At 28.9% G+C, this 14,335-nt stretch overlaps 1 protein-coding gene across 1 annotated transcript; it reads left to right on the top strand.

Annotated features, from left to right (window-relative positions):
* Positions 1-746: 746 nt before the first annotated feature.
* LOC124934412 (calcium-dependent protein kinase 24) lies at positions 747-6,073 on the top strand. The gene is made up of 8 exons (XM_047474939.1): positions 747-1,304; positions 2,640-2,763; positions 2,853-2,996; positions 3,081-3,233; positions 3,299-3,414; positions 5,342-5,509; positions 5,580-5,822; positions 5,905-6,073. The coding sequence occupies exons 1-8, from the start codon at positions 771-773 to the stop codon at positions 6,031-6,033; spliced, it is 1,611 nt and encodes a 536-aa protein (XP_047330895.1). The 5' UTR covers positions 747-770; the 3' UTR covers positions 6,034-6,073.
* The last annotated feature ends 8,262 nt before the right edge of the window (positions 6,074-14,335 follow it).

Below are 14,335 nucleotides of genomic sequence, written 5' to 3'. Positions count from 1 at the left end.
AACTGATAAAAAATATGAAATAAAAAAGAAAAATTAATATAAAACTAATAAAATAAATTATAAATAAAATAAATTTAACTGATTTAATTAATTAAAAAAAGAGAAAAATATATTAATATTTAATTAATAAATATATAATTAAAAAATAAAAATTAACTGGTTTATTAAAATATGGTAAATGAATCAATTTACTAAAAGAGACCTAAAGAGGCTGAATGAACAAATTTTTGATAGTATATATATTTAAATAAGGTATTAGGAGTAAATATTATATGTCTAAATAAGCTAGTTGTTCAAATACATATTTTTATTTAGTTTTTTTTTTAAATTAATAGATTTTAACTTAAAAAAACTTATTTTTATATCAAAAAGTAAATAAGAAAAAGTAAATAAGGACCTTTTATTTATTTTCACAAGGCATAACCATAACCTTCTTAAAAAAAACTTATTTTTGATATCCAAAAAGTAAATAAGGAAGAAATATATATAAAGTAAATTATAATAAATATAACATTCACAAATCTTTTATTTATTTTCACAAGGCATAACCATAACCGTCTTCTCTTCTCAAATCTCATTTTTACCAGACAAAACCCATTCTCCAATTTTAGCTTCATCTCTCTCTCTCTCTCATCATTGATTGATCATCACCTTCACCTACCTTGTTTGGTTTCATTTCTCACATTTCTGGAAAAATCAGAAGAAGAAGAAACAGGATAAAATTTGATAAGAAATCCTGAAATAAACATAACCCCATTTCAATTACCGAAATGGGGGGTTGTGTATCCTCAAACGCGACGCTCTTATTCAGGATCAGAAACAAACGCATCGTAAAATCCCCAGAAGAACAGGGGGAGAGCGGAGCAACAAGCGGAGGTGGGCGTAAAGGTCGAACGAAATGGTCGCGTCCTTCGAATGTGCTCCGTTTGGAAGACGTAGCCGGAGAAGATATAAACGAAAAATACAAATTGGGTAAGGAAATGGGGAGAGGAGAATTCGGCGTTACGTATGAGTGTGTAGATCGCGATAGCGGTGAGAGTTTGGCTTGTAAGAAAATATCCAAGAGTAAATTGAGAACAGAGATTGATGTTGAAGATGTACGAAGGGAGGTTAAGATAATGAAACGATTGCCTTTACATGATAATATTGTTAGGTATAAAGAAGTGTTTGAAGATAAGGAAGATGTTTATCTTGTTATGGAGCTTTGTTTGGGTGGGGAACTTTTTGATCGGATTGTTGCTCGTGGTCATTATACTGAACGTGGTGCAGCTAATATTACAAGGACCGTCCTTGAGGTAGTCAAGGTAAGATGATCATGATCATGATTATTAAGAATATAATATAGGTAAATGCTAATCACAATTTTAAGATTTTGAAACAAAATGTTTATAAATGGAAATAAGAATCTCAAATGAGGAACAAATATTTTAAGTTGAATTAAATGTAATGATTTAGGTTTAAGTTAACTTTATAGGTACTTTACAATTAGCCATATTTGAAAAAATATATATATATATATATATATAATATTTAACTTTAATTTATTTTAAATATTTTATTAAAATATTAATTTAGATAAAATAATATTTTACAAATAATAATTAATGTAAAGAATTTTATAAGGAATTATATGTCATTTTATGAATTAAATGAAAATTTAATAATAGAGATAATTTTAAATTTGCATTATAAATCATTATTCATATTTTAATTATGTATTTCAGTTTGGTATTTGTAAATAAACATATAAACATTATATGAAGTTATAAATAATAGCTAATTAGAAATGACCAATAATTTTAGTATATATTTTCAATCGTAATACTTTTATTTTTAAGTAAATCTTGTTTGATAAATAAAGCGATTATTTCGATGCTACCCATACAGCCTGTGCGTGCATGTATTCTACTTATAAAATGACACTTATACACAAAAGTGAAACATCACCTCTTTATTTTTTAATTTTATTCTCTTTGTATAAGTGGCGGTGTCTTAGTGGATAGAGGCACTGCTTGTATGGTTGCATCAAACTAACCTTATAAAGTTCTCATGTTATTATAATATCATTAATTGTCAATTAATTTAGATTGTACTAGTACTACGTGAAGATTTTTACTAATTTTTTTTTCAAAAAAAAAAAATTCTAATTTTAGAAAATATATAACTAATTTTATAGGTATATATTAAAATCATAAATAATATAGTTAAATGAAAAATGTATTAAGTAATTCAAATTATACAGGTAAATACAAATAATCAATAATATAATTAAATTGAGATTATTTGAAAACTATGTATTTTGTCATTATCATATCACAAGTAAAAAGTGAGTTTTTTTTTTTTATATTTTGAATGAAAAATATTATTGAATTAATAAATTCTTGTAAATAAAATGTAGGCTAAAAAATTAATTGTTTAGATTTAACCAAAATATATATATATATTTAGATTTTTTTATAAAATGAAAAAAAAATATTGTAAAAAATAAACTAAATTCTCTGTTCATATAAATGGATTAAAAATGATATAAGATTAAATTACATACACAATAAAGCAAGAATTCATTAAAATATAGGAGTTCCAAACCTAACTAGTATTGAAAAAAAGAAGATAAATCATTGTTTAGTTTTGATTTGCAGGTTTGCCATGAGCATGGAGTAATTCATAGGGATTTAAAGCCAGAAAACTTCTTATACGCAGACGATTCTGAAAATGCTCAACTCAAGGCAATCGATTTCGGTCTCTCAATCTTCTTCAAGCCAGGTTCATACGATTGCCTTAATCCTGCACTATTCTTCTTCTTCTTCTTCTCAACCGATTGAGCTGAATTAGCTAGGTTAACAATATTGCAGGTCAGAAATTCAATGAAATAGTAGGGAGTCCGTATTACATGGCGCCGGAAGTTCTGAGACGAAATTATGGACCTGAAATTGATGTATGGAGTACCGGTGTCATCCTTTACATTTTGCTATGTGGCGTTCCTCCTTTTTGGGCAGGTAATCTCTATCTTTCTTTTTCTTATCGATCTGATCTGATCTTCGATGGCAACTAATCGTTGATTGAAATTGAAACTAGCGCAGAAACAGAAGAAGGAATTGCGCATGCCATAGTTAAATGTGAACTAGATTTTAAAAGAGATCCATGGCCTAAACTTTCAGAAGATGCTAAAGAACTTGTTAAAGGAATGCTTGATCCTAATCCTTTCAGTCGCCTTACCGTTGCGGAAGCCCTAGGTTAACAGTATATTCATCTTCTTCTTCTTCTTTTTCAGATCTGAACCATTGATTCTCACTCGCAGATCATCGTTGGATTCATGATGCTCATAAAGTCCCTGATATTCCTCTGGGAGAGAACGTTCGAGCCAGAATTAAGCAATTTGCTTTGATGAACAAATTCAAGAAGAAGGCTCTCAGTGTAAGTCTAATTTTATCATACATTCATTCAAATAAACAAAATCAGACAATTCCATTACTTTTCAAAGACTCAACTCATTAATCTTCTAAAAACATTCTAAACAATTTTAATATTCAAAATTAATCATTATTATCATGGTTAAATTATTCTTTATATATAAAAGAAGTTCAATTTCTGACTTGACACAAAAACACGAACAAAAACGAACACGAAAAAAATTAGGTTTAGTTCACGTATTTTGGGTTCGAGATGATCCATTTAACGTGATGAGTAAATATGTTCAAATCAGGTCGACTTGAAATAACTCAAAATATATTTGTGTGAGTTAGATAGTTAGATCATTTTTATACAGGTCAAGTTCAATTGAGTATCGCTCAATCGGTTAACCTGAACTCGATCTGAATTAGCGATGATTTTAAATTAAGTTTTGAATGAATTTTTTTTATTACAACTTTAAAAATATATAACTAATAATCAAAAACTGAATCTTATGAAATATGAACATAATCACTTTCTCCTTTTTATTTGCTAATTCTTCAAAATATTCAATTAACTTCATAAGCATTTATTTTTCAAGTCCTTCAAATTTAAGTAATTTTATTTGATTTATTCAAAATCATATTTTAAATACTTAACTTAGGCCTCATTATTATATTTGAAAATATATAGAGCATGAGTGAAATTGATTTAAATTAAAATTATTAAATTTGTTAATACATATAATTATATAATTAAGATATGTGTTTGGTAACTCTGGTATTGAAATTAGAATTATAAAATAAAATTTTAATTTTTATGTTTTGAAATTTGAAAGTTTAATTTCAATTATTAAGTTTGGTATATCTTTTAATATTAAGAATTAGAAAGTCTAATTTTAATTCTTAAGTTTAAGTTTAATATATCCTTTAATATTAAGAATTTGAATTATAATTATAATTATAATTATAATTATAATTATAATTATAATTCTAATTCTAATTCTAATTCTAATTCTAATTCTAATGTAATTTAATATAATATAATGAAATTTTATAGTTCTCAATTCCATTTTTTTATGTCGGAACTAAAATTTCAAATTTTATATTTTTAATATTTTTTCAAACAAAATAACTTATTATTTTATCATTTAAAACACGATTAATGTTTTTAATCGATATTTTTCTTTTTAAATTTAGGATTTTAAAATATCTAACCGATTATTTTTTTAATTTAGTAAGTTAATATTTTAAACTAATATATATTTTAATTTAACAAGGTTAACATGTTAAATCAATATTTTACGTATTTTTAAATTTAGAAAGTTAAAATTTTGATCCGATATATATTTTAATATATATAGTTAATATGCTGAACCAATATTTTTTTTACTGAAAATCGAAACTTAAAAAAAAATATCTTGACACTTGAGTTATTATAAAATAATATATATGATTTTTTTTATATAAATATAGGAATTGTGATTGAATTATAATTTTATAGTTTTCCTATCATAATAATAATTGAATTGTAATTCAATAATGTCAATTATCATGAAATTGAATTTGAAATTCCAATACCAATTCTAATTTCAATTCACTTATTTAAACATACCCTAACATGGGTAGGATTACTATTTGAATAAAGTATTTAAAATATATTTATAAAACATTTATTTTACAAAATCCAGATTCAAAACTTGGAATCTAGGTGCAAGGAAACCTAGTAAAAAAAATCAATCTTACTTTTAATTTAATAATAATTTAAAATAATAAGTATATTTTAACATTTTACCCTGATAAATATTAACCTTCTTTGATTTGAAAATTTATTTTTCTTTGAACGATATTACATAAATCAAACAGTTAAAAGTAGCTTAGCTTAGATATTCAATTTCTTTATCATCAATTTGATCAAACTCAAACAAATAAAATTGTGTATATGATTTTAGATAGTTGCAGACAACTTACCAGAAGAACAAGTGGCTGGACTAAAGCAAATGTTCCACATGATGGACACAGACAAAGATGGACATTTAAGTTTAGAAGAGCTAAAAGAAGGCTTAAGAATGATCGGCCAAAATGTTCCCGATAACGACGCCAAATTGCTAATGGAAGCTGTAAGTAATACATATATGATTATATAAGTTTTCTTTAATATATTAACATGAAAATTAACATGAAAATTAGGCGGATATTGATGGGAATGGAATGCTGGATTGCGAAGAATTTGTGACAATGTCAGTTCACCTTAAACGAATAACAAACGAAGATGAAGAGCAGCTTCAACGAGCGTTCAATTACTTTGACAAAAATGGGAGCGGTTACATTGAATTTGAGGAACTTAGACAAAGTTTGTTAGAGGACAACATTATTGTTGCTAACAATGATCAGATAATCCGCGATATCATATTTGACGTCGACTTAGATAAGGTTAACTACTTCTTTATTAAATAAACGAATCATTAATTAATTCATGTATATGTGTAAATGATTCATTAATGATCGCGTATAGGATGGAACTATAAGCTATGGCGAATTCCGAGCTATGATGACAACCGGAGTAGAATGGAAGATGGCGTCGAGACAATACTCTAGAGCGTTGTTAACTGCACTAAGCCAAAGACTCTTTAAGGATAAATAGACACAACTAATACTAATTTATACTTACATTTAAAATATATTTATATATGTAAAGAGAAAAAATTAATGTGAATTTATTATTATGACCTCTTTTTGTTTCCTTCTTCACACTAATATCATCTAATTAAGCATTACTATATTATTATTTTGCATTACTATATTATTATTATGTAAATTTTAATTCCTCATTTTGTAGGAGTACAAATATATAGCTTGATGTCAATTTTTTCTTCACAACTGTTTTGGGTTCTGATTTGGAGAGATCAGCAATGGAAAAAAAATGAATATTGCTTTATTATTGACTGAGTCAACTCATTATTAACTGGATAGCACGCCAAAGTCAAGTCTCTAACCAATCAGGCTAATAGGGATTAGGGATAAAGATTTTTCCAATTTGTTTTTTTTATTATATTTGATACAAGATGATGATATTCAAGATAGTAAGTGGTCAAATTATTCTTTTTTAAGCATCTTGGATTCGGTTTATTTAAATAATTCGGTAATTTAAATGATTGATGATAATTTTTCCGTTATTCTAATGATCGGTGATAATTTTGAGATAAATAATTTTTTGGTAAAAAATTTAATAGAGTATTAATATATAATGATAAAAAAATTTAAAATAAAAAAGTATTTTAATATTTTGATTAAATAATATGATGAGAGAAAAAGAGGGTGATGTGATATATTTTGGTTATGACTATTTAAATAGAATAATATAAAGAAGAGCGACGCTTGACAACGACTACCCAACGACCCCACCTGAAAGCCAGCGTGGAGAAAAAAAGTCAAGGTGGACTAAAAAAATAAATTAATAATAATTTGTTTTTAATTTTCTTAATCTGTATTCTTTTTTTAATTTTCCCTCCACCGTCTCTTCAGTTTCTTCCTCATTATCTTCACTTTCGATTTCAGTGTTTCTTTCCCTTTCTTCGACAACTTCGACGACTTTGGTATATCCCTTTCTTCCGCGACTTCGAACTTCCCAGAGTTTTTTTTCCTATATCTTCAATTTTTTCTTCATTATCTTCACTTTCGATTTCGGCGTTTTCCTCTTTTTGACGACTTCGGCGATTTCGACGTCGTTTACCTCTCTTCGACGACTTAGGCGACTTCGGTGATTTCGGCGTATCCCTTTCTTCCGCGACTTCGTACTTCCCAGATTTCTTCATTCTTTCTGCGTATATTCTTCAACAAATTCAAAAATGGTTAGCCTTCAATGTAGTTAGGGTTATCCCGAACATGTCCATGTTTAATATTAGGAAACATCATTTTACCTTTACTTTTCAGGAGAACGGTTTCCCTCAACTACTTCCAAGTCCAACACTAATAGAAGGTAAGTTTTCAAACATAATCTTCATGTAGTTAGGGTTATCCCAAACATGTCCATGTTTGGGAACTTGATTTAATATTAGGAAACTTTTTTATTTATGTTTTAGGGTTTCTAGATCTGTATCCATTTACAAAACCTTAGTCACACATTTAAAAACAAAAACCTAAATATTAGAATAGACCTACTAATGATATTGTGCTATAAGTTAGGTGTTTGTTTCAGTAATTACAGGTTAATGATAATAACAAAACCGAGTTACAGGGGAAAATCTTAAAACTAATTTGTAAATCTAGCCAAAGTTATATAGATTTGTAAATCTGGTTAAAGATATTTGGATTTGCAAATTTGACCAAAGTTATATAGATTTTTGCAAATCTGGCCAAAGTTATACAAATTTGCTAATCTAGCCAAAGTCATCTTAAACTAATTTCCAAATCTTAAACTAATTTGTTACAATTTCAGTTATATCGGTTTAGAAATGGCATCAACATTGAATTTGCAATTATATAGGTTCTAGAAATTTTCACAAATGTTACATTTTGATCATGTTTAGGACTATTTTGTCCTTTTGATCATGTTCAGGATCATTTCATCCCAATGGGCATGTTAGGGACCATTTTGTCCCAATGGACATGTTAGGGATTATTTAGTTCAAAACATGCTCATGTTTAGGACTATTTCATCCCAAACATGGGCATGTTTAAGATTATTTTATCCAAATAAAACTTGAATTTTCATCTATTAATTTTGGTTCATTTATCTTTTGTTAGCCAAGTGTTCAAATAAAACTTGATTTTTCATCTATTAATTGTGGTTCATTTATATTTTTGGCCAAGTGTTTAAATAAAACTTGAATTTTCAACACTTTTATATCTATTAATCGTTGTTCATTTATCTGTATTTTTGTAGTGTATATAAAAGGAATCGTCGACCCTCGATAACAAATTTATCATTGTGGGTAATTACTGCTACAACTGATGATGAAGGGTGTGCAACTCCATCAGCTTCCCCCGCACCCTCCGCTCCCTCACCAAAAATATTTAGTCACAACATTTTCTTGAATAGGACCTCGTCAATGGCCCTTTTCAATATACTTCAACAATTGACAAAATAACAAAATGAGGCCGTGAAGGCCATAAGTTTAGGAGGGCTTCTTAAATTTGGCCTTTCAAAATATCCGAGCGAACTCTCTCGACACCACGTTAGGTCATTCGACTACATTAAGTGTGCAATCATCCTACAGAATGGCGAGGAAGTCAAAATATATGAAGAGGATGTTCAATGCATATTAGGCATCTCTATATGGGAGATTGAAATTATCGAGTCTACTAGAAACGAGACAATGTACCCCGAATATGATGAACAATTTAGGGACTAGAGGAGACGATGTGGAATGAAACAAAATAGTCACGTTCCTAAACAACTGGAATACCATAGAAGATTTAAACAACAAAGTAACTAGAAATAATTTTAAGATAGACTTTGTAGTCTATGTTGTCAGCAACTTTCCGTGGACCTCATAGAATCAACAGTGTAGACATAGAGTTATTCCCAAAACTTACATTCCAAAACATCATTAAATTATATATATACTTCTCTTACCCAATTTTTGTATCTGTAGGTATAAAATCTTGAAATATGTATTTGATGTCAATAATATCCAAAATCTAAATTGGTGTCAATTCATAATTAATGACTTAGTTGATGTATGCAAGAAATGAAAGATCAATAAAAAAGGTCATTTCCACGAACCTCAGACATTTCTCATTGTAAGTAATCTTTGTTAGTACTTTAATTCAGTAGTTTATTCAAATTTCAATATAAATGGTCTAACATATCGATTATTGTTTCAGTTATGCTACATGGATAGGGTTGCAAAGCTTAAACTCCAACTACCTTACGAACGATAATTTCTGATATTATCATATTGGAATGACAATAATCTAAGAAGTAGGATTAAAATAGAAATGAAACGAAGATGATTCAAATATAAAAAGGATGTTGGATGCCTTCCTTTTACAAACACCCACTAGGATGAACCTAAGATGGTGGTAGATGATGTACCAAATGAGGTGGAAGATCAAGTACTAGATGAGGTGACAGATCTGGTGTCATATGAGGTGGAGCATGAGTCTATAATTGCAGAGCATGAACCTATAATTGTAGAGCATGAGTTTATAATTGCAGAGCATGAACCTATAATTGTAGAGGATGAGCCTATACTTGCCGAGGATGAGCTTATAATTGTAGAGGATGAGCCTGCCGCGCCAATATTAACTTCCTCAATCGTTAAAAATGCATTAGACACTATTGCAATATCTGAAAAGAACACAACTATATCTGCACATAACATGACTAAATATGCACATAATATGGCAAAAGCAACACAAGTGTTGGCAGGTGTAGCAACATCATCACAACAGCAAAAACTCAACCCATTTTTCCTATTTATTTCTTGATCTATGTCTTGTACGAGGCTATGGATATAAATCAATTTCTTAGGGTTTCCATGCATACATATTTCACAAAGGCACCCTGTAGAAGAACCTCAACCTGCAAAGGTTCGGGTTCGAGTTAAAATACCACCCGAAGTGGTAGCAATTGTTGACATAGATCATCAACCCGCATAAGTTCGAGTTGAACTTGAAGTGGTTATTGGGGTTGAAAAAGTTGTCCAATCAAACAAAGTCTAAGAGAAAGTTTATTGGTGAATCACCACCCGAAGTGGTGGTTGGGGTAGGAAAAGATGCCAAAAAAAGAACAAAGCTTTCGAAGAAGATTAAGAAACTTTGGGTGGTGGCTGGAGTTGAAAAAGCAGTCGAAGTGAAGGTGGTTATTTCCATAGAAACTCAACCTATAAAGGTTACAAATGAAGCCCCGCTCCCATTAGAACACAACCTAAAATAAAATTAGAGCTTAATAGTCGGGCGACGGTTGGAGTTGAAAAACCAACCGAAGTGGTGGGAATTGTTTTCATAGAAACTTAGCCTGTAGAGGTTGCAAAAAAAGTCTCACCCCGTTTAGAACACAACCTAAGAGGAAGTTAAAGTTTAAAAATCGGGTAGAGGTTTGAGTTGAAGCACCACCCGAAGTGGTGGAGGCTATTGCCATAGAACCTCAACTCTAGAGGTTTGAGTTGAAACACCACCTGAAGTGGTGGTTGGAATAAGAAAAGATACCCAAAAAATAATAGAGTTTCCAAAGAAGATTAAGAAACTTCGAGTGGTGGTTGGAGTTGAAAAACTAGTAGAAGTGGTGGTGGCTGTTGCCATAGAAACTCAACCTGCAAAGGTTGCAAATGAAGCCCCACCTCCCTCTTAGAACAACTCTCACGTGGGGTTTTGGAAATGTTATAGAGGGTCTAAACCATCATAACAACAAGAAAATTATATGTAAGTGAATTTCGGGATTATTTGGGGATTGAAGGTAGAGATGTCAATGTCAACGTGGGGTTTTTACTTCAGGGATATTTTGCTACCATCCCGCTCCTTTTGGTTTCGAGGAATTCCCACGGTACACCGTTTATACCATATTTTCAAAAATAAATAATTTGTTTATATAATCAAATTATATAAATAGATTTTTTTTTATATAATATATGTGATAATATATTAAACATTTATATTGGGTTAAAGAAATAAACTTAAAACTCTTATAAAATATAATGAATAAATAAATATATTGGTGATTTTATATATTTAATCGTGTTTTTAGTGTTCGGGTGTAATTAGAATGAAATTGAGACGGTTTAGGACGGGGGACACAATCATGCTCGTCCATTACCAGTCAACTACTGGTGAAACCGAGGAATTATTCTTTATAACCTTACATGAGAATTCATTCTTGCAAACACGACTTTTGAAAATGCACTTCATGCAAACACAACATAAGCAATTACAATAATTGATAGGTTTCCTGTTTCAAAATAAATTTTCGATAAAAATTTCTCACTCTTAGAGACTCGCTCTTTAGTATTGAATTCAATAATAACTATTTTACGACCACCGAACAAATAAAAAAAAAACTTAAATTTCATTATATTGGAAGGTCAATTTGTATATAGGAAACTTTATACTGGACGCACCATCTCCGAATAAATAAGTTCTGAAAAAATAAAATATCCTATCAATATCTATAATTAAATTCTCTTTTTATCTTTTATTTCAACTCTTAAAATATAATTTCCTTTTTATCGTTAATAAGAACTAGCATGTAGCTCGTGCAACTGCACGAATAATTATTTTAAAAACCGTGGAAAAAAATTATAGTAAAAATATGATAATATTTTAATTTTAATTTTAATTTTAACCATTTTAAGTATCCATCTACTCTAACATATACATTTAAATTAACCACAACAATCGACCCGACAATCAGGACACTTTGAGTATTAAGTATCATTATATATATATATATATTAGTTAGTTAAAAAGTTGAGCTTATATTGTTAAAATATTCCGCGTTCATCAAATTTGGTGTTTATTTAAAATATAAAATCTTATTAGCCTAGTTGGTTAAAGTGTTGTACTTTTTTGTTAAGTTATAAATTCGAAACATACATATAACATTTTTAAATTTATTTTTAAACGTTTTAAGTTTATGGGCGGGTCAACCCATAATCGAACCCAAGTATCCATTTACTTTCACACATATATCCAAATTAACCACAGCTCTCGACCCGGTAATCTGGAGAATTTGAAAATTAAGCATCAATATATATATATATATATATATATATTTATATATATATATATATATTAGTTAGTTAAAAAGTTGAACTGATATTGTTAAAATTTCTCGCGTTCATCAAATTTGGTGTTGAATTTAAAATATAAAATCTTATTAGCTTAGTTGGTTAAAATATTTTGTTAGGTTGCAAGTTCGAAACATACCTATAGCATTTTTTATTTTATTTTTAACCGTTTTTAAGTTTATGGGCGGGTCAACCCACTATCCGATCCAAGTATCCATTTATTCTCACATATATATATCCAAATTAACCACAATACTCGAATCGGCAATTCAGACACTTTGGAAATTAAACATCATTAAATATATAGATTAGTTAGTTAAAAAGTTGAACTTATATTGTTAAAATGTCCCTCGCTCATCAAATTTGTTGTTGAATTTAAAATATAAAATCTTATTAACCTAGTTGGTTAAAGCATTTTACTTATTTTGTTAGGTTACAAGTTCGAAATATACATATAACATTTTTAATTGTTTTAAGTTTATGGGCGGGTCAATCCACAATCCGACCCAAGTATCCATTTACTCTAACATATATATATCCAAATTAACCACAGCTCTCGACCTAACAATCCAGAGACTTTGAAAATTAAATATAATTATATATATATATATATATAGATTAGTTAGTTAAAAAGTTGAACTTATATTGTTAAAATATCCCGCGTTCAACAAATTTGATGTTGAATTTAAAACATAAAATCTTATTAGCCTAGTTGGTTTAACGTTGTATTTTTTTTTGTTAGGTTGCAAGTTCGAAATATACATATAGCATATATATAAATATAAATTAGTTAGTTAAATAGTTTAACTTATATTGTTAAAATGTCTTGCCTTCATTAATTTTGATGTTAAATTTAAAATATAAAATCTTATTAACCTAGTTGGTTAAAGCTTTTTACTTGTTTTAGTTAGGTTGCAAGTTCGAAACATACATACATAATTTTTAATTTTATTTTTAACTATTTTAAATTTATAGGAGGGTCAACCCACAATCCGACTCAAGTATCCATTTAATTTCACATATATATCCAAATTAACCACAACTCTCGAGAGCTGTTGTATTGCTTCGGAGCTTTGGGACAGATTCTATAAAAGCCTGGAGCTGATCAGTTTCCCGAGCGAATGGAATGAAATCAAAGAAGCGACACTACTCAAAGCCAAGGGAAATAGATTTGCAACAAGCGTGTTCAAGTGCGGCTTTGGAGCAGTGGTGTATAACATTTGGCAAGAACGGAATGCAAGGGTATATGACAGAACCCGCAGGAGCATTGACGAGTTATGGAAAGATATTGTATCGGATTGCAGCGCCCTCGCGGGAACGTGGAGAGGAATTCCAAGCACGGAGCAGAACTGGAATATCTGCAGGAACTGGAATTTACCGTTTTTTAAACTCACTAGAATTAAAAGCATTGTAAACAGATAATTCATTTACGTTTTTAGCTTTTATTCAGAATGTTACGACTTCAAAATCATTCTAGGCCTGTCTAGAATGATCTCTTAAGCTCGTGGTTTTTTTTTCCCGTTTTTGGGAATTTTTAATGAAATGACGCTAAGTCGTTTTCCCAAAAAAAAAAAAAAAAAAAAAACCACAACTCTCGACTCTGCAATCTGGACAATTTAAAAATTAAGCATCATTATATATATATATATAGAGAGAGATTAGTTAGTTAAAAAGTTAAACTTATATTGTTAAAGTATTCCGCGTTCATTAATTTCGGTGTTTAATTTAAAATATAAAATCTTATTAGCCTAGATAGTTAAAGCGTTGTACTTGTTTTGTTAGGTTGGAATTTCGAAACATACCTATAGAATTTTTAATTTTATTTTTAACCGTTTTAAATTTATGGGTGGGTCAACCTACAATCCGACTCAAGTATCCATTTACTCTCACATATATATTGAAATTAACCACAATTCTCGACCTGGTAATTCGGACATTTTTAAAATTAAGCATCATTTTATATATATATATATATATATATATATATATATATATATATATATATATTGAAAAAAAAAGAAAAAAATAATAAAATTTTATTTCTTTCAAAAATACATTTTAGATATTTGTATCAAAAATATTCTATATCTTCTCAAAATTATTGACCATAATTATTTTTAAATAACTCAAGTTATAACAATAACTTTAATCTGAAAAAACCGTTAGAGTTTGAGGATAAATCTGTTATTTCCTTATAGTGTGGTACATAGAGTGACA

The sequence above is a fragment of the Impatiens glandulifera genome, chromosome 4 (genome assembly GCF_907164915.1).
Source record: "Impatiens glandulifera chromosome 4, dImpGla2.1, whole genome shotgun sequence".
In the NCBI taxonomy this organism is placed as follows: domain Eukaryota; kingdom Viridiplantae; phylum Streptophyta; class Magnoliopsida; order Ericales; family Balsaminaceae; genus Impatiens; species Impatiens glandulifera.
The sequence above is the reverse complement of the archived record's forward strand: the minus strand, read 5'-3'. Positions and strand labels throughout refer to the sequence as shown.